Source organism: Mirounga angustirostris, unplaced genomic scaffold, assembly GCF_029215605.1.
Source record: "Mirounga angustirostris isolate CCGP_5_RB_7025 unplaced genomic scaffold, mMirAng1.0.hap1 SCAF_7, whole genome shotgun sequence".
NCBI lineage: Eukaryota > Metazoa > Chordata > Mammalia > Carnivora > Phocidae > Mirounga > Mirounga angustirostris.
Window position 1 is genome coordinate 46,732,714 of NW_026991715.1, and position 26,512 is coordinate 46,759,225.

A 26,512-nucleotide genomic window follows, 5' to 3' on the forward strand; every position below is an offset into this window, starting at 1 on the left:
CTTTTAATGTATTGTTGGATCCTATTAGCTAGGATTTTGTTGAGGATTTTGGAATCCATATTCATCAGGGATATTGGTCTGAAATTCCCCTTTTTGATGGGGTCTTTGCCTGATTTGGGGATTAAGGTAATGCTGGCCTCATAGAATGAGTTTGGAAGTTTTCCTTCTGTTTCTATTTTTTGAAACAGCTTCAGTAGAATAGGTATTATTTCTTCTTTGAATGTTTGGTAGAATTCCCCAGGGAATCCATCAGGCCCTGGACTCTTGTGTTTTGGGAGGTTTTTGATCACTGCTTCAATCTCCTTACTGGTTATTGGCCCATTCAGGTTGTCAATTTCTTCCTGTTTCAGTCTTGGCAGCTTATAGGTTTCCAGGAAGGCCTCCATTTCATCCAGGTTGCTCAGTTTATTGGCATATAGTTGTTGATAATAATTTCTAATAATTGTTTCTATTCCCTTGGTGTTAGTCGTGATCTCTCCCCTTTCATTCATAATTTTAATTAATTTGGGTCCTTTCTCTTTTCTTTTGGATAAGCCTGGCCAGTGGCTTATTGATCTTATTAATTCTTTCAAAGAACCAACTTCTAGTTTCGTTGATCTGATCTACTGTGTTTCTGGTTTCTAATTCATTGATTTCTGCTCTAATTTTAATTACTTCCCTTCTAATGCGTGGCTTAGGCATCGTTTGTTGCTATTTCTCTAGTTCTTTAAGGTGTAGAGTTAGTTGGTGAATTCGGGATTTTTCTCTTTTTTTGAGTGAGGCTTGGATGGCTATGTATTTCCCCCTTAGGACCGCCTTTGCAGTATCCCATAGGTTTTGGACCGATGTGTTTTCATTCTCATTGATTTCCATGAATTGTTTAAGTTCTTCTTTGATTTCCTGGTTGACCCAGACATTCTTGAGCAGAGTGGTCTTTAGCTTCCAAGTGTTTGAATTTCTGCCAAATTTTTTCTTGTGATTGAGTTCCAGTTTTAGAGCATTGTGGTCTGAGAATATGCAGGGAATAATCTCAGTCTTTTGGTATCGGTTGAGACCTGACTTGTGACCCAGTATATGGTCTATTCTGGAGAAAGTTCCATGTGCGCTTGAGAAGAATGAGTAATCTGTTGTTTTAGGGTGGAATGTTCTGTAAATATCTATGAGGTCCATCTGGTCCAATGTATCATTCAAAGCTCTTGTTTCCTTGTTGATTTTCTGCTTAGATGATCTGTCCATTGCTGAGAGTGGAGTATTGAGGTCTCCTACAATTAACTTATTGTTATCAATATGACTCTTTATTTTGGTTAACAGTTGGCTTATGTAGATGGCTGCTCCCATGTTGGGGGCATAGATGTTTACAATTGTTAGATCTTCTTGTTGGATAGACCCTTTAAGAATGATATAGTGTCCTTCTGTGTCTCTTATTACAGACTTTAGTTTAAAATCTAATTTGCCTGATATAAGAATTGCTACCCCAGCTTTCTTTTGAGGTCCGCTGGCATGGAAGATGGATCTCCATCCCTTCACTTTCAGTCTGGATGTATCTTTAGGTTCAAAATGAGTCTCTTATAGACAGCATATGGATTGGTCCTGTCTTTTTATCCAATCTGCAACCCTGTGCCGTTTTATGGGAGCATTTGGGCCATTCACATTGAGAGTGATTATTGAAAGATGTGAATTAATTGTCATCATGTTGCCTGTGAAGATGTTGTTTTTCTAGATTGTCCCTGTAAATTTCTGTTGTATATCACTCTTGGGGGCTTTCTCCTTTTATAGAACCCCCCTTAATATTTCTTGCAGCGCCGGCTTAGTGGTCACATATTCTTTCAGTTTCTGCCAGTCGTGGAAGCTCTGCATCTCTCCATCCATTCTAAATGAAAGCCTTGCTGGATAAAGTATTCTTGGCTGCATGTTCTTCTCATTTAGTACCCTGAATATGTCTTGCCAGGCCTTTCTGGCTTGCCACGTCTCTGTGGATAGGTCTGACGTTATTCTGATGTTCCTCCCTCTGTACGTAAGGAATCTCTTCCCCCTAACTGCCCTTAAGATGATTTCCTTGGTTCTAAGATTTGCAAGTTTTACTATTACGTGCCGGGGTGTTGGCCTGTTTTCCTTGATCTTGGGAGGGGTCCTCTCTGCCTCTAGGACTCAAATGTTTGTTTCATTCCCCAGATTAGGGAAGTTCTCAGCTACGATTTGCTCAAATACATCTTCTAGTCCTCTCTCTCTCTCCACTCCCTCCGGGATTCCAATTATTCTGACATTGGAATGCTGCATGGTGTCACTTATTTCTCTGATTCTATTTTCATGGATTCTGAGTTGTTTTTCCCTGGCCTCCTCTTTTCCCTTTTTATCTATTAAATTGTCTTCCAGGTCACTAATTTGTTCTTCTGCCTCACTTACCCTAGCTGTTAGATTATCTAGATTAGACTGGATCTCATTGATAGCATTTTTAAGTTCTGCCAGTTCAGCTTTCATTTCTGCCCTCAGAGACTCTATGTTGCCATTAATGGATTTCTCCATTCTAGCTATTGTCTTCACAATTGCTAGCCTGAATTCCATCTCTGACATCTTGGTTATACCTGCATCCATATGTAAATCTGCAGCATAAGTCATAATCTCTGAGTCTTTCCTATTTTGGGGGTTCCCCCTTCTAGTCATTCTGTTGATGGGTGGTTGAGGGAATGTATAAAGTCCAAATTATTGACCAGAACCCAAGCAAGATGCACCTGTTTTCTTGGGACCTTAGGGTTACTGGCCTCTTGTTTTCCCAGCCTGTCTTCTGGGGGAGGGGCCTGCCACACTGTTACTCAGGCAACCCTGTTTGGGCGGAGTTGCCCTGCCCCCCTGTGGCGGGGGATGGCTCAGCAGGAATCAGTTTTGGGGGCTTTTGTTTTTTGGTGGCTTTTCCTGGCGGCTTTCCGCATCTCTTCCGCGAGTCAGAGCAGAAGAGACCATTTCCAACCCTTTGCCTCAGAGCAGAAATCACAGTCTGTTCTTCAGTGAGCTCTCCAGGCCACACTCTCTCCGTTTCTGTCCCTGCTCCCTATAAACTGCAGCAGCCTGGGGTGTGCACCCCTCCACAGCGCCCCCAGTCCTGCCTCCAGGTTGGGCACGTCGCTGCCCTTTGTGCTTCTAATACCGCCAGCCGCTCCCAGTTCGCCCACGCACGACCCCACCGCTCTGGGTTTCTGTCCCAGGGGCTGCAATTCGCAGGCGCAACCCCACCATGCAGGGTTTCTGCCCCGGGGGCTGCCCTAAAGTCCTTTCCCCACTGCTACCGGTCTGCGAGTCTGTTCCCATCTGCAGCACGTGAGGCTGTCACTCCCCAGCGGTGTAGGATCCCCATGGCCAGGTGCCCTCCCGCTGCTGTTTATCCTCCAATATCTGCCCATGGAATCAGGGCTCCCCGCTTCGTACCTCCAAACCAACCACCTGCGATATTCTGTTTGTAGAGATCCAGATTTTCTTACATCTCAGGCTGGTTTCATGGGTGCTCAGAGTGGTCTGGTAGATATCCAGCTCAATTCTGGGGACCAGTTGAAATAGGGTCCCCTACTCCTGTGCCATCTTCCCCCCCGAACCTCTGTTTTCCAAGACATCTCAATTTAAGTATGATTCTATATCATTGGGGCACCTGGGTGGCTCAGTCATTAAGTGTCCGCCTTCGGCTCAGGTCATGATCCCAGGGTCCTGGAATGGAGCCCTGCATCGGGCTCCCTGCTCCGTGGGAAGCTGGCTTCTCCCTCTCCCCCTCCCCGTTTGTGTTCTCTCTCTCACTGTGTCTCTCTCTGTCAAATAAATAAAATCTTTAAAAAAAAAATCTATATCTTTAATACAACTACCAATATAAGAAAAATTTTTCTGGAGTTCAGATTCTTACTGGGAAATGAAAGACTTTCAAATTTGCACATATTTTAAAATTTAAGTACATTATCTTATACTGATAAATGCTGCTGGCTAATTAACCCTTGGAGACCTTACTTCAAACAGGTTATCACAATTAGCAATGAAGGTGTAAATGTGAATCTAATTAGTCAGCCTGTTTCTCACTTAATGTCATGTCCATATGCTTTGCCTTTATAAACACATTATATGAGAATTAATTTAAAAAAGAAAATTAGGGCGCCTGGGTGGCTCAGTTGGTTGGGCGACTGCCTTCAGCTCAGGTCATGATCCTGGAGTCCCTGGATCGAGTCCCACATCGGGCTCCCTGCTCGGCAGGGAGTCTGCTTCTCCCTCTGACCTTCCCCCCTCTCATGCTCTCTCTCTATCTCATTGTCTCTCAAATGAATAAATAAAATCTTTAAAAAATAAAAATAAAAAAGATAATTATAGAGGCACCTGGGTGCCTCAGTTGTTTAAGCCTCTTCCTTGGGCTCAAATCATGATCCCAGAGTCCTGGGATCGAGCCCCACATCTAGTTCCCATCTAGCTCCACATCAAGCCCCACATCGGGCTCCCTGCTTCTCCCTCTGCCTGCCCCTTCCCCTGCTTGTGCTCTCTCTTTCTGTCAAATAAATAAAATCTTTAAAATAGAAATGAAAAAGAAAATTATAAAATATACCATATCTTCCTGACTCTGTTATTTTTTAAAGTAAGGAAGTCTGTGTGTGGAAAAAAAAAAGACTTGAAGGAAATGTAAATACAAATTATTTGGGTGGTGAATTGATTTTCTTCTTTATGCTTTTATGTATTTTATGCATTTGCTACATAAAGGAAATATTTCTCTATAATCAGAAAATATTTAACTTTCAAAAAGGAAATTAAAAATGCCAGCTCAGTGGTTTCTAGTGATCTGACAGTTGGTGCCAAAGGTACACAATGAGGAAGAGCCCACCTTAATACCCACCTTTGGCCTTGGGATTGTGCCTTGACTTCCTTAATTTAATATCTGTCTTTCGTGTGTTATTAACTAAAATCTTAAGGCTGTTTTTTTTGTAGCCTTAAAGTAACAACTACTCTTTGTTACCACCACAAAAGTCATTCCAGTTCAATAAATATTTATAAAGTGCTGCCATGTTCTGTTTATCAGGTAATTAACATTTTTCCTGTGTTTACCTAGCAAGACTGTTTATATAAATTAACTTTCACTCTTTCTTTCATTATACTTTATATACTTATTTTTCTGTATCTACATCTTTGAATGAATCTCCAGTTTCTGAAGATTTTTATTCAAAGGTCAAATTATCAAAGAATTTCTGTTCTGGACATATTACTCTCTATGATGGTTCTCAATTTTTATTTTTATTGTTATAATTTATAAATCTTTCATCCTAAACTTTCTCTAAATAGTTAGTAATATTCGTATCTTTGATTTAGACTGTCTAGACCTGTCAAATGTAGACTGTCTCTAGTCTAATACAGTAGCCTTTTAGCTACATGTGGCTATTATAATTTGAAATAAATTTCTTTTTTTATTAAAAAGTCATGTTTTTTCTTTTATTTGTATTTAAATTATGAAAAACATTAGGTTAAATAATTGATTACTTTTCATCTTTAATGTATGAAGTTCTTGGTACATAGTAATAAAGTTAAATGTTTTCTGAATGTTTCTGAATAGATATAAGGTGAAATGTTAAAGAGGAAAATAAAGTTTTTTTTTTTTTTTTTTTTTTTTTTTTTAAAGATTTTATTTATTTATTTGACAGAGAAAGACACAGCGAGAGAGGGAACACAAATGGGGAGTGGGAGAGGGAGAAGCAGACTCCCCGCCGAGCAGGGAGCCCGATGCGGGGCTCGATCCCGGGACTCCAGGATCATGACCTGAGCCGAAGGCAGTCGCTTAACCAACTGAGCCACCCAGGCGCCCCGAAAATAAAGTTTTTTGTCCTTTCTTCTTTTAAACTATTTCTAGCTTTTCTAGAATTATCTGTTTTGATAATCTCTCTTCTTTAGACAGGGACAGGGTTTTATTTTAGTGAGGACTGATAAGCATAAAGTTCAATAATTGTCGCCCCCCCACAGAAAGTTAGACTAATTGCATTATCTATGGTCACCAAATTACAAGATAGTTTATCATAAAAATATTTAATTTCATATGTGTTTGTTGAAAATAACCTCACGAATAAGATTTTCTATTGGATGAATTCCAAATTTTCATCACCAGATGGATATTTTTACCAAGAAATTTATATTACATAAAAATTTAAATGCAATAATTATAAAGCCATAGCATATTATCACACTAGAGTGATATCTGTTAACAAAATTCATTTGTGTATTGAAAAAATATTTGCATGTCATAAGTCCAGTGATATATTCATTGAAGATTAGTACATTGCATGGATTCACCTAAAACATCTCCTATTTCTTAGTAAACCCAAAAGGGCAGGCTGATTAAATGAGAAAGATATAGCAATAGCAAGCAGTCATCTGTTTGCTTACATTCAGTAGTGACGTTATTTTTTCTTTTTTTATTCTTATGTTAATCCCCATACATTACATCATTAGTTTTAGATGAAGTGTTCCATGATTCATTGTTTGTGCATAACACCCAGTGCTCCATGCAGATTGTGCCCTCTTCAATACCCACCACCAGGCTAACCCATCCTCCCACCTCCCTCCCCTCTAGAACCCTGTTTGTTTTTCAGAGTCCATCATCTCTCATGGTTCGTCTACCCCTCCGATTTCCCCCGCTTCATTCTTCCCCTCCCACTACCTTCTTCTTCTTTTTTTTTCTTAACATATATTGCATTGTTTCAGAGGTACAGATCTGAGATTCAACAGTCTTGCACAATTCACAGCGCTTACCAGAGCACACACCCTTCCCAGTGTCTATCACCCAGTCACCCCATCTCTCCCACCCCACCCCCCACTCCAGCAACCCTCAGTTTGTTTCCTGCAATTAAGAGTTCCTCATATCAGTGAGATCATATGATACATGTCTTTCTCTGTTTGACTTATTTCACTCAACATAATACCTTCCAGTTCCATCCACGTCGTTGCAAATGGCAAGATCTCATTCCTTTTGATGGCTGCATAATATTCCATTTGTATATATATACCACCTCTTCTTTATCCATTCATCTGTCGATGGACATCTTGGCTCTTTCCACAGTTTGGCTATTGTGGACATTGCTGCTATAAACATCGGGGTGCACGTACCCCTTCGGATCCCTACTTTCGTATCTTTGGGGTAAATACCCAGTAGTGCAATTGCTGGATCATATGGTAGCTCTATTTTCAACTTTTTGAGGAACCTCCATACAGTTTTCCAGAGTGGCTGCACCAGCTTGCCTTCCCACCAACAGTGTAGGAGGGTTCCCCTTTCTCCACATCCCCGCCAACATCTGTCGTTTCCTGACTTGTTAATTTTAGCCATTCTGACTGGTGTGAGGTGGTATCTCATTGAGGTTTTGATTTGGATTTCCCTGATGCCGAGCGATATTGAGCACTTTTTCATGTGTCTGTTGGCCATTTGGATGTCTTCTTTGGAAAAATGTCTGTTCATGTCTTCTGCCCATTTCTTGATTGGATTCTTTGTTCTTTGGGTGTTGAGTTTGATGAGTTCTTTATAGATTTTGGATACTAGCCCTTTATCTGATATGTCATTTGCAAATATCTTCTCCCATTCTGTCGGTTGTCTTTTGGTTTTGTTGACTGTTTCCTTTGCTTTGCAAAAGCTTTTTATCTTGATGAAGTCCCAATAGTTCATTTTTGCCCTTGCTTCCCTTGCCTTTTTCAGGCCTCATGAGAGCAGGGACGAAGTTTTGTTCCCTGCCTTATCTACTACAGTGCTTGGCTCAGAGTAGGTTCTCAATAGTATTGCATGACTTACTATGTGAAAAAGTGAAAGAGATGACTCAAGCCTGTGTCTCTTTCTGAGAGCCCTAAGAAGGCCAGTTTCTTCTCTGCTCTTGATTTCCTTTTGTCTTTATTCTTATTTCTTAGTGATCTTTTTGCTGCTGTCCACCAGTTCCCATGAGGATTCTCACCCACCTTGTTTCTTCATCTTCCTGTCCCCATCACTGCTGGGATATCCCTGAGGCTCTCTTTCTCCTGGCACCAAACCTAAAGGAAGCCTGGCTCCTAGGCAACCACAGATGCCCACTTGAGCTTACATTTGCTTGCTCACCTGATTGCCTGACCTTTAGAACTCACTCTACAACCCTAATCAATATTCTAGCCTTTTCATTTCCTCTTAGGAGAAAAGATGTTACTATTCCTCCCTTTTATTGTCCTTCCTTCCCTCAATGTCATTTGGTTAGTTTCATCAGCTACTACTCTTCTGGGAATTCCACTCTCCTCTCAGTATAATTGCTGTAGGCAGTCCTGTCTGTTGGTGTTACTCCAATTATATAAAGTGATTGTTACTGTTACTGCTGGTGTAGTGGTGGTGCTTTTTTATTTTAATTAATTATTCATTTATTTGAGAGAGTGAGAGAGAGACAGAGAAGGAGGAGGGGGAGTGGCAGTGGGTGAGGGAGAAGCAGACTCCCCACTGAGCAGGGAGCCAGATATGGGGCTTGATCCTGGGACTCCAGGATCATGACCTGAACCGAAGGCAGACGCTTAACTGACTGAGCCACCCAGGTGCCCCATGGTGGTGCTTTATGTGACTGCTGCAATTCTAGTTGGCCACATGCTCACCTTCTTCTGCCCCTTACCACTAGCCATCATTTCCCAAGCCTGTGTTCCTATTTCTTCTACCTTCTCCCATCTCTTAATGGGAAGGGAAGTGCTTGGACTGTCTTTGGAGTTGGGAGGAGTGGAGTCCTGGGTTCCATTTGAAGTGACTGAAGGTCACCCATCTACCTTCCCATAGTATCTCTGTCTCTTTAGGGAGGCAGCACCAGCAGCCCCTCTGAAATGCCCCACAGCCTGTTTTCAAGTTTTAGTCAGTCATAGATGCTATAGATGATGTATCATGACTCTACTGTGTATTTTTATTGCATGTATGTTACACTGTGGTTAAATTGTATCCTAGGCCGGGAATATAAATATCACTGTAACACTATTTCTTTGGGGGTAAAAAAATGTTTTAGGTCCAAAATAACTGATCAATTATTAAACTTTCTTACCTTGATGCCTTCCAAAGTTAGGAATTTTGTATTTGGGTAGTGATATATTTTAAGTCAAATACTTACTGGTTGACAAGTGAAAGGTACACAAAGAAAAAATAATTTTTTCTTAATTTTCAAAAGGACAAACTGAGGAGTGCTTGGATGGTACAGTTGGGTTAAGCATCCGACTCTTGGTTTCTGCTCAGGTCATGATCTCAGAGTCGTGAGATTGAGCCCCCTGCCAGGCTCTGCGCTCAGTGCCGAGTCTACTTAGGACTTTCTCTCCCTCTCCCTTTGCCCTTCTCCCCACCATGCTTGCGCTCTCTGTCTCTCTCTGTCTCTCAAATAAATAAATACATCTAAAAAAAAAAAAAAGGACAAACTGAGTCATCTTTGCCACATTGGTTTTATTCATTCATTCGTTCATTTTTGGCCTGTTTAATGTGGCTGCTCAAGGCCTGGGCAAAGTGGCGAGTGCCCTGGAATCGGGCAGGTAGGCAGGGTGGGTGGTTTGCAGGCCCCACATCTGACTACAGGAGGGGATGCAGAGTGGTGGGGACTGGCCTGGGCACGCCAAGGAGAGAGTACCAAAAGGGTGGCCCAGGCAGGCAGATGCACCAGGGGGATCCATAGTCCAGCCCTTGAAAAGATATCTAAGCCAGGTGGTGAGTGCTCAGGTCAGAGCCTCGCCCAGGGAGGCAGGGTTGGAGCTAGTTGGGGGCTCCAAGAGCCTAGGGACTGGCATCCCTAAGGGCCTCCTCAAACTGGAACTCAAGGGGTATCTGCCGGTTGGCCTCAAGCAGCTCCTGGAGGTGGGCATGGAGGTGGTCGTTCTTCTCCAGGTGGTCCAGCCAGGAGTTGGTCTGGCCCAACATGGAGTTAATGGCAGCATATTCTTCCTCCTCGAAGCCTCATCCTCGCCTTGTGCACCCACCTCCACTGTCATGCCCAGGTCCTTGGGACCCGACGGTGCTGGCTCAGGGCACCTCAGGGGCCACACTGCATTCCAGTGCAACAACAGTCGCACCGAGAGCTGATGCCCTCACACTGGTTTTAAAAAACCAGCACAAGCTTCCAAGAGTATAAATAAACGTGTACCTGTCTTCTCTCACTTTTGAAGTTATTAAGGCTTTTTCAACATTATGGAGAGAACTTTAAGCCAGTTCAAATCAAAATTTATTTTATTTATTAATGATGGAATATGATTTATCCTTGATTACTAGCTATTTAAGTTTAGATTTGACTTTATAAGACAATTACAAATTGCAGAGTTAGTTTACTCATTAGTCAATAAAGTGCATATACAGAGCCAAATTTATTCATTCCACAGATAGATATTGAGCATCTATTACATCCTAGGCATCGTTCTAGGCAATGAATGTGGTGGAGGGAAAGAGGAGAGAAGGGAGGTAGAAAGGGCAGTCAAAAACCCTTCCCTTACAGATGGCAAAATATTTATGCATTTACCCTCTGTCTTAGCAATCTAACTTCTAGAAATCTACTCCAAATTATCTGATGAAATAAGTAATTTATCATAATTCACAGGACTATTTATAATAGCAGTAGTAAATATGGCATATGGAAAGGCTAGAAACAACCCAAATGTCTGTTAATAAGCCATAATATGCCACTCACTGGAGCCTGTCGGCTCAGCACACTCTCTCTAGCTGGGAAGCAAGTCCTGTCTTGAAGTGGGAACCGATCAGAGTATCTCCATATCCATCTCTGCCATGGGCAAGTTCGGGTTTTGTTCTAAGGACCCATTAAAGTGTTGTTAGCGGGAAGTGGCATGAAAGGTCAGTGGTTGCTCTGGACACTGAATCCTAGAGGACCAAGAAGACCTATTAGGAGACTGATCTAGACAGTAAATGCTTTTGCCAAGGGAGATGGAGAGAACTGCACAGCTCAAGATACACTTTGGAGGAAGGATTGGTAAGATTTAGTGCTAGATGGAGGTAGGAGGCAAGGGGAGTATAGGAATAATTTACTAAATGTGCACAGCTGTGTAAGGGAGGCTGATTCGGCTGCTGCTGGCTAAAGTGGGCTACTTCCCAGCACAAGGACATCCCAGTAACCTGTCGTCTTCTCCAGATCCTGTGCACTGGTGTGTGTTTGGTATGTCAGCGAGGCTACTTTGAGAGTATGGTAGTTCACTTTCAGGGCTGCCAACCAATTAGCTGGATGCCCTCTAGATACATGTGCGCAGCGTGGTATCGCCTTGGAGCTTGTCTGTGTCTTAGCACGTGAAGAAGAAGAAAGGCAACAGGGTGAGTCCCAATTGAAGTGAAGCAAAGCAAAGCTGCCAGAGATTAAGGCAACACTGTAGTCAGGCAGCACTATACTGAGGCCTGCGGTTTGCGGAGCTCTGTGTGGGGCTTGCTGAGAACTGTGCAAGGCAGTAATGAGTAGTGGAAAGAACATGGTGGAAGCAGATGCTTCTGTCTCAAGTCTAGGTTTATTGTGTGACTCTGAGCTAATCCTCCGAGCCTCATTGGTCTTGGATTTATTTAACTTAAAATGTCCATTAGACATCCAAGTGAAGACATCAGTTAGATAGTTGGATAGTGTATCATTCTGGAGCTTGAAAAGCAGTCAGGCCTAAAAGTATAAATTTGAGATTTTTCAGCATATGTAGACAGTATTTAAACTCCTAAGATTGGAAACGATTACTTAGGCAGAGAGTATAGAAAAAGGGGCAAACCTCAAAGTGAGTCCTGAAGCACTTTGGTATTTGGAGGTTTGGCTGAGAAGAAGGAGCTAACAGTTTGATGCATGATATTTGGGTGTTTTACAGACGTCTCAAATTCAGTATGTCTAAAACAGAATTCCTCGTCTCCCCTGTTTCCTCCCATGGTTAATGGCATTACCTGTCATCCGTCATCATCAGAGACTGGGGGATTGTCCTGGTCTGGTTCACCACCACATCCTTGGTGAGCAAGACCTTTCTCATTTTGAACATCCTCACAATCTGTCTTTTCCCCTCCTTCTCACTACCTGTCTTGGTTCCTGCCTTAATGACGTCTCAGTTCTAGTTCTGCAGTAGCATCCTATCTGATTTCTCTATTCCAGTCTCGCCTCCCTCTGGTTTAATTTTTAGTTGCTAGAGTCATTTTTTTTTTTAATGTGGTATAAACACGTAGGTCTCCTGCTATGTTTGCCAGATTTTGCAAATAAAAGAGACAGGGCACCTTAAATTTTAAGTTTCAAACCAACAATGAATAATTGTAAGGGTAAGTATATACCGTGCAATATATAAGAACTATGTATACAAAATGATTATTTGTTGTTTATTTGAAATTCAAATTAACTGTGCATTCTCCTCCTCTTTTATCTGGAAATCCTACTCTTGCTTCACAGTCAAAATATTTTACCATGGCTTTCAGGATAAAAGCTAAATGTCCTAACATCGCATTTTAAGAGTCAGCATGTTCTCACCCCTGCATGCCATATGAACTGCTTCTAGTGTTCTGAATTTGCTGTGCTGCTTTACTCCTCAGAACCTGTGAGCACGTACTCACCTCTTCCCAGCATGCCTCCTCTGTTCTCAGTTCTCTGGTTCATTCCTGTTGTTGAGACTCGGACCTCACCCCCTCTGGGAAGTCATTTCTCACCTCCTCCAGCCCCCTCTGTGGATAATAATAGGAACACCAGCTTTTCTTCTGCAATCTCAAAACATTCTTTGCTTAATATTATCACAGAATTTATCATACTGTAATCTCATTAATTGTTTAATCCATCTCGCTTCCTTAGATTGTGAGTTCCTTAAGTGTGGGCTAAAGATTGTGTGTTCTCACTCTGTGTCCTTGGCACATAGTGGGCTCTCAATATCTAAATGAACCAATGAATGAGCAAATGGGAAAGTAGGAAAGAACTCATAAGCATTAGCCACAAAACTGACCATTGGTGTTTACCCAGCTCTTCCCTATGTTGATTCCTAGATGAGTCTCTGTTGCAGCAGGCAACCTCCTTTGTTTGTTTTCCTCTTGGCCCCCAAGGAAGCTCCTTAAAAGCAGAAGCCAGGTTTTGTTCTCTGTATCCCCAGGCCCTTGAATTGTAGGTGCTCATATATATCTATTCAATGAAAGAAAGAATGAAAAATGCATGAATGAAGGAGTATATCATGCAGGGCCACAGGTTTATTGTCCCTTGCATCAAAGGACAGTACCTGTGCATTAGGTCCTGGGGCAGGTAACCTCCCTCCATGGCTATGACTTGTTTGATTCTTCCTCCCAGCTCCTTTCCTTCCCTCCCTCAACCTAGGAGAGAAGAACTGTTTCCTCCGTACAGCGGCTGGCATATAACAGCTCAATAAGTGTTAGCAGTCCTCCACAGATGGAGCCTCCTTTTTCCTCCAGGGCTCCAGCCTCTGCCCTTTCTTCCCCACTCTAGGAGCCCAGGCCTGACAAGCCATGGGGACCTGACATTGCTTCTCTCCCAGGGATAATGGGCTTCCCCACTTCTCACACAGGGGAGCAAGGCTTTCTTTGTCTTCCACCAGGGCAGTGCAATTAAATAGGACTAAAGTTAAGTGAGTCTCATTATTTTTTTTATTAATGTTTAACTGCTGTAATTCTTTTTCAGTTAAGTAATTTTATCTTTATGTTCAAAGGTCTTTTTTTCATATAGATGGAAGTTCATTTATTTTATTAAAAGAAATACCACCCGCAAAACTATTAATGACTTGAGCCCTATGATTAGTTCCTTTTAGTAACATTTTGAGATGTAATAATTAATCTGGCTCAAGTTCAAAGACAGAAAACTCAACATCAGAAATTCCTAGCCAGCAAAGAATATAAACAAATCTTAACAATTGTTCCCTTTAAATAACAAAAATCATTGAGATCAACTTGCAATTAGAAATGTTTTTTTAAAATGCAGGAGAGAAGTTCAAGAAAGCATGTCAAAACAACAAAACTCAGTCTGCATTTTCATAATTGTAATTGATCAAAGTCTGTTTGCAATAGATTTGAATGTGAATAAATTAAATGTGACATTGATTTGGCAGAGGCACACTAGTGATTGGCAAGAACACATAGCAAGAGCAGCTTCTGCTGCAGGAGAACTTGCTTGCTTGTTGTCTCATTCTAATAGATTTCTTAGCAACCTGGTGCTGTCATACTAACCTAAGCGGTGTCATTTATTTACCCTTTTGGTTTCTGATCCCATCCAGCCAAGATTCAGTTCATTTTTGATTACTAATCTAGCAGACATTGCCTTGGGTTTGATACAGAGTACCTTTTGGTGACTTATATACCTCCCTGCTTTTTTTTCTCTCTTTCATATATTGAACAAACGTGATCTAATAACTTTTTTTCCATCCTGGCAGTTCAACTTGTAGAACTAGAAAATGTAGTTTAAATCAACAATTTGGCAATATTTTCAAGCTTGGGCATTGCTATCATATTTATTAGGCCTGAATTATTTCATGGTATGTTATAAAAATGACACCGTAAAAAGAGTATCCGGCTTGGAACATTCTGAAATAGTTGTACACCAAATTCCCATTATAATTATGTTGATTGTGGGGTGGGGGGAAGTGGCATATTCTGGAAGGCTACTTTCTGGATGAGACCACTGTATAGTAACCAAATGTGTATGGTTTGGGGACCTGGAACATACTTTGCCAAATTTTCACTTATAATGTATTTACTAAATCTTTCGTATTCTTCAAAATGTTTTTTCTTAAATTGACAAAAGGCAGGGTGCTTATACTTTAAAATTTTTAATATTCATTAAAATAAAAAATACATATGTATAGTTTAAATTATGGAAAGAAAGTAATGGAGCTGTCAAAGTCAAATGTATTTATATTATATATATAGCACATGTGTGGCAAGAGGTGAAAAAACATATGAATTGGGGAGCTGTACTTATTAAATATTTTAGAAAGTTCATCTCTTTCCAAGACCAAAACTTTCATTGTATCTTTATCTTACGTGCACTTTGAAAAGCATATACCTAGATCCAGTAGTTATTAAAGTTATATTTATATTACACTTTTGCCACAAATATATTGCTAATTTATGACTTCAAATTAAAACTTTTAAAGACTTCAGTTTCTTTTTTTCCTGTATGTAATATAATTTGATCATTATGAAATGGCCATGGTTCTAATCCCACAGAAGACTTGAAAAAAAAAATCTAGTGACATGGCCAATTTAATCATTATGCATAAGACTGACTCCTAAGTCTTTGCTTGCTCTTGAATTTAATAAACTTTCTAACAATAAAGAACTGTTTAATTTACTTTAAACTGTATTTAGATTTTATCTTGAGATGTGTTTTGTACTTAAGTTTGAACATAGTTATATATGGTATACTTGGAATTCAAAAGTAGTTGAAACCAAATGGAGGGGTGCCTGGGTGGCTCAGTCGTTAAGCATCTGCCTTCGGCTCAGGTCATGATCCCAGGGTCCTGGAATCGAGGCCCGCATCAGGCTCCCTGCTCTGCGGGAAGCCTGCTTCTCCCCCTCCCACTCTCCCTGCTTGTGTTCCCTCTCTCACTGTGTCTCTCTCTGTCAAATAAAATCTTAAAAAAAAAGAGTTTGGTTTAAAAAAAAAAAAAAAGAAACCAAATGGAGACCATTTATAAATACTAAACTCCAGAGAAGCGTGGAACCAGAACATCAAAGGAGCATTGGGTTATGATATGCATATGAGTGTTGTGCCTGCATTTTTTCTTAGCTGGATTTATAGCACTTTTAAAATAAACATTGTAATTCCCTAATAAAGGACTTACCATTAGCTCTGATCCATCTGTATGAAAATTATCAAATGATTTTGAAATCTGTTATTATGGAATTTTATATTTAACATACATATCACATGATCGGCATGATATATATGTATATAGAGAGTATTACTGAAACACTCCTTGATAGAAGTATTCTCAGTTGAAATAGGGTTAGGGGATTAGGATCTTGAATTATATCATGAAACTATTATTTGCTTTTATTTATACATATGGCACATACAAGGAAATTTAAGAATACTAGTGACATTTTATGTATCTTAAATTAGTAATAATGAGTAATTTGTAATTTGTATTTACCTTTCCTTGTTTACTAGATATATACGTAAAAACAGATAATATTCCTAAGATGTTTTTGTATGTATGCTTAGATCTGTACCCAAATATTCAATTCCATTTAATAGCATAGACTCAGAATTGTTCATTCCCACACCTCTGGTCCAAGTGTGGCCCCAGAGATGGATACCTGAAAAATCTTGAGTAACCTTTTTGACTTACTTAGATATTTCTCAGCCCTTCTTTCCCCATACTTGCTGAGTAATCTAAACTTTCTTGCAGCTTTCTTCATCAAAGAGCACTTACAGTCAGCTCTCTTCCTTCTCTGAGATACTAGAGTGGAGTTCCAAGGTTCAAGTTTTCGTTGCCTCAGTTTCCATAATCTCTCCCAAGGCATCATCACAGAGATGTCTAGTCCTATCCTGCCATTTGTTTTACCTCTTTTTTTTTTTTTATAGTTCTACTATTCAATTCTGTTACCTAACACCTCCCCCAGGTATAACTGTGTATTAGAGCTGATTTCTACACCATCTCAAAAAATTCATGTATACTAGAATTTGCATAAGGGACTATGTGATTGAAGTGGGATTATATCATGGCTAAGGTCTATGAATGAGCTGTAAGTCAACATGTCAGTAGATTCCATTTTCAAGCTTTTTTCTGTATCTTATTAATTTTAAAAAAACTTTCAGTCTGTTTTCAATACCACACTTAGCAATTTGCAACACTGAGTACGGTACTACACCTACCAAAAGGGCTCTTAAGCAGAGCTTAGGCAAGAAGTGGCACTGGAAAGGACTTGAGCTATACCTTTTGGGGCTTGAGTTCACATCGTTGAATTAATGAATTGTACACAGTAAATAACCACTAACTTGACTGTGCTAAAAATAGGGGTGAGCTTTTTAAAGGCATCCAAAGCTTTTCCTTTTTTAAAAGAAGTCTTCAATGTAATCCTTCACAAACAATGGTAATGTATAATATGACATGGAAAAATACATAAATTCAAATATTTAATACATAGTACTTTTTTTTTTTTTAAGATTTTATTTATTTATTTGAGAGAGAGAATGAGACAGAGAGAGAGAGCACGAGATGGGGGAGGGTCAGAGGGAGAAGCAGGCTCCCCGCCGAGCAGGGAGCCCGATGCGGGACTCGATCCCGGGACTCCAGGATCGTGACCTGAGCCGAAGGCAGTCGCTCAACCAACCGAGCCACCCAGGCGCCCCAATACATAGTACTTTTTACAACTGAATTTGTCTCTTTTCCCAGTATCAAGGCTCCATAAACAAGTCTAAGTAATTTGCTCCAGCTGAATACCCTGCTGCCTGTTGAAATGAAGATTGTCACAGAATAGTCATTCATTAACAGTATATTTAGGGAAAGTTCTGAAATAACAGATTTTGCTATAGCTCATGCTTTCTCTGTTTTGAGTATGATTTCTTTCTCTTCTTCCTTGAGCTTAGTTAAAAATGATATCCTTCAATACTTCACTCCCGGGACTCTTAGATGTGACTTTCTCAGAATGGGGTTGACCTCATGCGTGACTTTCTGATTGTCAACTCCACTGGGCTCAGCCTCAGATGGAGAAGGGCCATTGTTGACATTACTGCTTCAAAGCCCAGGCCAGGGAAGCCAGGACAATGGCGTAGGACATGGAACGCTTGGTGGGCTGAGGCTCTTTGTTGGGTATGAGTAGAGAGGGAGTAAGGCATTGTCTTCCTCCTGCCTAGTGCTGTTAATTTGAGGGCTGCATATAATCACAACAGTCCCATTGCCTTCAGGCAGTACGTCTCAGCAAAGATAACGGATACCTTTGCAAGCCTTAAGAAGACCTTTTAGTGGGGGCACAATCACAATAAGCCTCAAAATCCAAAGCGGTACTTTCCATGGACAGTATGATGAAACTCCTCATGTGCTCAAGGAATGTCCAGTGGGTGACATAAAGTTCCAGGGCATCAAGCAAGTAGCAGAGTGTCCACAAATCTAGCATTTTTCTGTGCAGTGAGGTCCTCCATTCTGGTCATTTCTGTCACTGTTCATTCTGTTATGTAGATTCAAGTTTTCATCTTGCATCATTTTCCTTCAGCCTGAAGTACTTTCTTTAATGTTTCTTATGGCAGGGGTTTGTGATAAATTCAGCCTTTGTCTGAAAATGTTATTATGCCTTCATTTTTGAGGGACATTTTCACTTCATATAGGATTTTATATATTTTAATATATTTTATGTACTAAGTTAGCAGTTTTTCTTATCTTTCAGCACATTAAACCCAATCCATTGTTTTATACCTTGCGTTCTTTCTGGTGAGAACTCAATACTATTTATTTTTCTCTTCTGTAAATAAATCTTTTTTTCTGTACCTGGTTTTAAGATTTTCTCTTTATCATTAGCTTTTAGCACTTTGATTTTGTGTGTTTGGTTTTTATATTTCTCCTGTTTGGAGTTGTTTTGTTTTTTTTTTTTTTTAAGTTTCTTAGATATGTAGATTTATGTTTGTCTTTTTGGAATATTTTTATCCATTATTTCCTCCCCTTCCTGTTTCCTGTGACTCCACTTACATGTTAGACTGCTTGATATTGTCCCACAGCTTGCTGAGGCTCTAGAACAGTTTTTAAGCTTTTTTCTCCTCTCTCTTACATCAGTTTGGATGGTTTCCATTGCCTTGTTTTCAGATTCATTTTTCTTTTCTTCTGCAGTGTCTAATTTGCTGTTAGGCAAATCCATTATGTTTTTCACTTCATATATTGTATTTTTCACCTCTGTAAGTTCCATTTGGTTCTTCTTAGTTTCTATTTTTCTCTTTATGTTCCTTTTCCTTTTATGTCTTTGAACATATTTATGGAAGTTGTGATAAAGTCCTTATATTTATCACATAATTATGAAATATTTTCATGATTTCTATCATGTTTGGTTCTGTTTCTGTTGACTGGGTTTGGATCACACTTTCCTTCTTCACTTCTTGATTGGATGATGAACACTGAAATAGTATATTGCTTACAGTCTGGGTTTTGATGTCCTGCTTTTAAAAATGTTGAGTTTTGTTCAGAGGACGTGAAATTACATGTTAATCTGCCCAAACTTTTGGAGGCTTATTTTTAAGTTTTGTTAGGGTGGATCTAGCAGTGGCATCCAATAGGAGTTTCTAGTCACATTTAGCTACTAAACACTTGAAATGTGTCTAGTGCAGTGGAGGAACTGAAGTTTTAATTTATTTTAATTAATTTAAAATGTGTGGCTAGTGGCTACTCTATTGGACAGTGCATGTCTAGAGTTACCTCTGCTGTCATGCCAGTTTATCCTTACTCCGAAAGAGTGATCTTTCTGAAGCCTTTATACTGAATACCCTGTGTGTTCAGTGAGGCATCTCTGGCTTATTAGAACTTGAATGTCTTTTATTCTCATGCATATTCCAGCAGCTACTCAGTTTACAGCTCCTTAGTAGTTATTCCTGGCCCTGTAGCATCTCACTCTACCCTCATATAGCTTGATAATCAGCAGAACACTTAAGTGCTCCCCTATGCAGATTTCTAGAACTTTTTTTCTGTGTATTGTGGTACCCTGCCCCACAAATTCTGGCTTCCTTGGCCTCTGTAACCAACGTCTCTATCTCTTTAGCACAACTTCTGCTTGGGTTCTCCCACCCTATGCAGCAGCCCCTAATATGTCTCCAGGCAGAAAGCTGAGGTAATACAGGGCTTATCTCATTTGTTTCCCTTCTCTCAGGAATCACAGTACTGAACTACCAATTGTTTAATATCTGAAAAGTTTAGTACTTTTTATCCAGCTTTCTAGTGGTTTATGGCAGAAAGACTAATGTGGAACCAGTTACTCTATCTTGTTCTCAAGCCAGTACATTATGTTTTACTAACACCTCTATCCTCAATCAAGTGGTAATGATTGCTGCCTTTGTTGAGGGCTGTGGCACATTAAAACAGTGAAGATTTTTCAGTTCAGCAAAATCACGAACTTTGTCTATTCTTCATAAGAATAGCCATTGATATGGGGATCCTGCTACTTACGTTTTCACAACAAATAGTTATTCAATGTTTGTCACAAAATAGTGAGTTAAAATTTTAATTACTTATACAGCGTAAGTATTGAAGACACTTTTATTTCTACTCTGAAGTAAAAAAGAGGGATGGATATAAATTTGGTATGTTTATTTTTTAATGAAATGGAATAAATAATCTACCCGTTTATCCACTATCTAAAATCCACTATTTAAAAATTCACCCTGTACCCTCTTCTATTGTCTTATCACTGCTCGGCAACCAGTTCTTCCTCAGTCCTTACAACAGCCCATGAAAGAAGACAGCATTGTTATCTCCATTTTACGTGAGGAAATTGAGACACAGAGAGGGTCAGCAACACTGACAGGGTCACGGAGCTAGGACATGCCTAGACTGGGATTTGTATGCAGGTAGTCCTGCTTCAGAGCCCATGGTCTTAACCACAAACTTTCAGGAGACCTGACAATGTGAACAGTATACATATGAGTATTTGAGGTGTAAATATTTATACATATACAGTCACTTTAGTTCCATTTTCAGATAAAGAAACTGAGACTGAAAAACACTTAAGTGACCTTGTAGGTGTCACAGCTAGTAAGAGATGGTTTGGCATAGAAATTATGTCTGTTTGAGTCAAAGACCTATGTAGATGGTCATCACAGTGTCATTTTTTAATTTTTTTTTAAGATTTTATTTATTTATTTGAGAGAGAGAGACAGCGAGAGAGGGAAAACAAGCAGGGAGAATGGGAGAGGGAGAAGCAGGCTTCCCGCGGAGCAGGGAGCCCGATGCGGGGCTCGATCCCAGGACCCTGGGACCATGACCTGAGCCGAAGGCAGACGCTTAACGCCTGAGCCACCCAGCCGCCCCTGCCATTTTTTTTTTAAATGAAAATGTGTAATATTGGAAATAACAGTAGGGGTGTTCATTAAGTAAATTGTGGTACGATGCCAAGTCATACAACCATCTTTTTTTTTTATGTTGAAGAATATTATCAGGGAAAAAAGCAGCATATAAAAGGGTATTTGTTTTAAGCATATAAACATTTATATGAAGACCCACTTGCTCTTGGTTTACCTCTACACATTGAAACAAACATACTATTTTTATTGATGAACATACTGAGACTCAAGGTGGTGGTGTTCAAAGGAAATGTAAGGAAAAATCCTTATTTTATGGTAAATCCTACTGTAAAATAGGCTTTGTTACAAAATGATTTGTTTAAGTCCACAGATTCCTATTTTTTCCACCTAACTACTTTCATTTTATCTATTCCAAATATTTACAAAACTAGATTTCCTTTCATACATGATTTATGTTCTGTTTAATTTTCCCGTTCTGTTTAATTTTCCTGGAGGCCATTAGGAGGGGTCTGGTAACAATTAGTTTAAAAAAAAAAAAAAAGACAAAAAGGAAATTCTTTTCTAGGAAAAATTATAATCTCCATGTTTCTCAACGCTGAAATTTTTAATCTATCTTCATATGTTAAAATAATTAACATATTCACATTGGGTTTTTTATTTGCCTAAATGGCTATTGTAAGAAAGAAACTGATTTGGCAGAGTGATGGTGAGTAAAGAGAAATTATGTGAAGATAGAACCAGAGAAGGAACAGCTCTCTGCCCTCAATTGTTGATGCAGAAGCTCCAGGCTTACACCAGCTGTAAGACTGCAGCAGTAGAGCTGAGGTAAATAAAGCAGGTGTGGGCAGCCTCAGGCGATGTGACGTGACTGATCCTCTTACACCAGAACCAGACAAGCTGCAGACCAGCTTCTCAGTAGCGTTTTGCTACCTGTGGTGGGTTACTGGTTTAAGTTCAACCCTGTCCCGTAGCTTTCATTCTGCTCAAGAGCTTCCATGAAGACACAGCAGGTCATAGAAGGTATTGAAGAGTATGGAGATATGAAGAAGTATTTTTTCTAAATTCCACTATTTCCAGTATCATATTGAGAGAGATTTCCTTTATGATACATGGTCACTTCACCTGACAGTTCTACAGGGTGCATAAGAGCCTCACTACTCTCACCCCCCCTCGCTCCTAAGAGCTGCCCCTAAACTCAGTTACTGTGGTTATTAAACTATTCATGGGGAATTGGTCTGTGTTGTAGAAATTACATGAATATTTATAAATATTCTTTCCCAAGCATGTTTGCTTTGAAGGAGAAGTTTCATTAGATGGGCCCTTTGTGCCTAAAACTAATTCTATGACACTATACCCCCCAAAAAACCTCTTTTTTCCTTTAAGTAGAAACCATTATTTCAAATGTGATTTTAATTATCAGTGTTTATCTTTTTAAAGGACTATTACTACTTGAAATTCACTTTAGAAACAGAAAGGTGCCATCATACATTTAGATACCCAGATGTTGCTTCTAAGTGTCATTTTTTAAAATGTTGACATTAAAACACATAACTTGGAAGAACTTGTTTTTGTCAGTGTTGTCAGATACTAGTTACATTAACATTCAATGTTTTTCATATTATAAATGATATGTTAAGGAAAAATTTAAAAATACAGGTAAGTGAAAAGAACATTTAAAAAATACTCCCCATTCAAAAGTAATTGTTAAGACAAAAGGAAGAAGGAATCAATAAAGATAAAAGATGTAATAACTACATTTCATCTGTTTTTAAGATGCACATCTTTTCAAATTTTAACATCTCTGAAATGAGGATGTGTGGAGTTGGTGCTTTTTTTTAGTAGTATGTGTAATAGTGATGCTTCTTTTTAAAAATATTTATTTATTTGACAGAGAGGGGGTGGGGAAAAGAGCGAGAGCGCACAAGCAGGGGGAGCCAGAGAGGGAGAAGCAGGCTCCTTGCCAAGCAGGGAGCCCTATGAGGGGCTTGATCCCAGGACCCTAAGATGACCTGAGCTGAAGGCAGACACTTAGCTGACTAAGCCACTCAGGTGCCCCAACAGTGATGCTTCTTAAATCTTAAATTCGATGTTTCCATTGTATCCAATGAAATTTTGGCTATAGATCTTTATGGGTAGAGTAGCAATTTTGAGGGACAGAACTGTATTGCACAAATAGCTTGTGCTGATTTAAGAAGCATTTCCAACAGCAAAGTGCCTCTCTGCCACTGGTGCCTAGGGCATGCTGAACTCTGATTCCATCCCTGTCCTCCTCCTTACCGCCACACCCACCACTCCAGAAGAGAAAGGGACAGAGATGGGACTTGGTTCTGGTGCTATGGGGGGTGGTAGCAGCATCCATGCTTTAATTCCCACAGAAAATTAGACTGGTAGGAGCAGCTTTCTGAGGCCATCTCCCCTTCACTTCATCTCCAGTACAATCACTGATGATTACTTTTGAGCCAGAAAATAGCTGTGAATCTTAGGAAATCTTTGATAGAGTAACTTATGCTCTTGTGTGATATTTGATGTCAAGTAGTTTGTTTTACCTCTTGGGTAAATTGTAAATATTTTTATTTTGTGGTCCTTCATGTCTTATTACAGTATACGATGGCAGAATTGTTTAATTCAAATAATAATGGTATATTATCAGATAGCTGGGTTTTTTTTAAGATTGTATTTATTTGAAAGAGAGAAAGAGCACAAGCAGGGAAGAGGGGCAGAGGGAGAGGGAAGAAGCAGGTTTCCCCACAGCAGGAGAGCCCAATGCGGGGTTCAATCCCAGGACACAGAGATCATGACCTAGGCAGAAGGCAGACACTTAACTGACTGAGCCCCTCAGGCGCCCCACAAGACAAGTTTAAAAAAGCTATCTGACGGGTGCCTGGGTGCCTCAGTTGGCTCAGGTCATGATCCCCGGGGCCTGGAATCAAGCCCCGCCTCTGGTTCCCTGCTCAGTGGGAAACCTACTTCTCCCTCTGCCACTCCCCCTACTTGTGCTCTCTCCCTCTGTCAAATAAATAATAAAATATTAATTTAAAAAATTGTAAAACTTGTCCTATGCATATCTGTATATTATTTAAATGCAAAGCAAGTATCATGTATATATATTTATTAGCTATTTTACTTTCATAAAACCTATAGTTTGGGTTTTCTTCTAACTAGAAATTTAATTTCTTCCATTCATATATACATGCAGGAAATACTAAAGAATGAAAAAAATAGAGAAGAAATTAAAATAAAAAATCAAGATCTTTATGGAAAAGAAAAGCTCCTTAGCAAAGGGAGCAATGAAGAACTCTTGGCTCCACCAGTTCAAACTCAGATCAAAGGGCATGCCTCTGCTCCATACTTTGGAAAGGAAGAACCCACCGTGGCTCCCACCAGCACTGGTAAAACCTTTCAACCAGGATCCTGGATGCCACAAGGGGGCAAGAACCCCAATCAATGAATACACTGTGGTAGTATTTCATTTGGATGTAACTTTAACAATAAAAGAAGTAAAAATTACTTTATTTTCTGACTGTACAGTAAGTAGTTCTCTGTTCCATTAAGCTTAAGAATTTATTTTTAGTATGTATTAAGAAATGTGAGGTTATGAACTATAGAAACCTTTTTTTTTTTTTTTTTTTTTAAGATTTTTAAGTAATCTAGGGGCATCTAGGTGGCTCAGTTGGTTAAGAGTCTGCCTTTGGCTCGAGTCATGACCTCAGAGTCCCAGGATCAAGCCCCATGTGGGACTCCCTGCTAGGCGGGGAGTCTGCTTCTCCCTCTCCTTCTGCCTCGCCCCCTGCCTCTTCTCTCTCTTGCTCACTCTCTCAAATAAATAAAATCTTTAAAAAAAAAGATTTTTAAGTAATCTCTACACCCAACGTGGGGCTTGAACCTACAACCCCGAGATCAAGAGTCGCATGCTGTACCAACTGAGCCAGCCAGGCACCCCAAAACCTAACTTCTTTTAGGTTTAACTCCTTCATTTGCTTTAGTCGTCATTCTGTTTATGAATTTGCTTAGGTTTTCCCTCTTAGGATTGCTCCTTTGTGAAGTATTCTGTAGTTGTAAATTCTCAGTACATTTTGGATCCTTATGATCATTTAGGAACCCCAATGTTTATCATGATAGAAGGTAAGGGTAATTAGTGAGCTCTCCTAAAGTACCCAATAAAAAAAGAAAAAAGTGAGAAGACTGCTGTTTCTGGAGAGGCAGTCTGTAAGATTCTAAAGGACTAATCAAAAACATGTACTTGGATAAAACATGTGGAGGCCAAGAAAATGTAGTTGATAAGTGAAAAAAAGCCATGAAGACCTGGAGTTTGAAGAGAGGAATTAGAACCAAAAGACATAGACAATCCATCACAAAAGTCTGAAAGGACAGTAAACAGAGAAATGGTACAATAATTGGAGTTCCTAAGATTAAAAATTATTTTGAGAGGGGCGCCTGGGTGGCTCAGGTCATGATCTCAGGGTTGTGAGAGTGGAGCCTGCTTGGGATTCTCTCTCTCCCTCTCTCTCTCCCTGTCTCCACTCCACCCCTCAAAAAAGAAAAGAACGAAAAAAATTACTTTGAAAAAATGAAAAATAGTTCTCTGTGACTGCACTGACAGTGGGGATTCCAGGGACTTGTATATTGATGAAAAACACAGACGGGTGATGTTAAAACACTCATATTATACAAAAGTATTTTTGAAGGGTCATAAATTTTCTGAAGTGCACAACTATGTTTTTGTTGCTAATATAGACTTCTCACAGTGTATGGCATTATAATAGGTGCTCAATAAATATTTACTGCATAAGTGATTCAAATTTTAATGCTGTACAGGAAATCCTTGGTTACCTGTTTTAACAGTGAATTCCTAAAAACACATAGGTTAACATTTTTACTTAATAGAAGGTAAAAATTTTAATTTCTTAATAAATTACAGAAAAATACAACCTTATAAAATATAATATTAAAACAAATAATCAAATGTAATTACCATTACATACTTATTGAATGACAGAAAAGCCCCTTGGTGAAAATACTGCCATTCCAGCAACCTGCTAATATGAGTTTAACCATTCTATCATTACAAAATAGTATTACTTTTTTTTTTTTATTCTAATGTTAATCCCCATACATTACATCATTAGTTTTAGATGAAGTGTTCCATGATTCATTGTTTGTGCACAACACCCAGTGCTCCATGCAGAACCTGCCCTCCTCAATACCCACCACCAGGCTAACCCATCCTCCCACCCCCCTCCCCTCTAGAACCCTGTTTGTTTTTCAGAGTCCATCGTCTCTCATGGTTCGTCCACCCCTCCGATTTCCCCCGCCTCATTCTTCCCCTCCCGCTACCTTCTTCTTCTTCTTCTTCTTTTTTTTTTTCTTAACATATATTACATTATTTGTTTCAGAGGTACAATAGTATTACATTTTACCATGCAGGCAAAAAAGGAACTAATCATTGCTTCTTGGCCTTTTGGCTAAGATCAAGTGTAGTATCTGTTCTTACCAGTTTAAAAAAGGAACTAGTCACCAGGCAGTACAGAGGTACAAATGACTGTAAATTAAGATGTTCTTGAGTCCTGGGTTATAAGAAAAATTGCAAATGTTCTAACATGCTAGAATATTTCTACTGCCAAATACCTATT

At 39.6% G+C, this 26,512-nt stretch overlaps 1 protein-coding gene, 1 non-coding gene and 1 pseudogene across 3 annotated transcripts in view; 2 read left to right on the top strand and 1 right to left on the bottom strand.

Annotated features, from left to right (window-relative positions):
- Positions 1-24,490, top strand: part of NDUFAF2 (NADH:ubiquinone oxidoreductase complex assembly factor 2) — a 148,815-nt gene extending 124,325 nt beyond the window's left edge. For both annotated transcript variants that reach the window (XM_064596156.1, XM_045895315.3), the window contains exon 4: positions 24,079-24,490. In XM_064596156.1, the coding sequence (XP_064452226.1) occupies positions 24,079-24,330 (252 nt within the window). In that variant the 3' untranslated portion in view covers positions 24,331-24,490. The remainder of the gene's footprint in view (positions 1-24,078) is intronic.
- On the bottom strand, positions 9,716-11,943 carry LOC123853746 (bublin coiled-coil protein-like; annotated as a pseudogene).
- Positions 24,491-26,324: 1,834 nt separating the features above from the next.
- LOC123836947 (U2 spliceosomal RNA) lies at positions 26,325-26,512 on the top strand. The gene has a single exon (XR_006789124.1). It is a non-coding gene; the product is annotated as a U2 spliceosomal RNA (small nuclear RNA).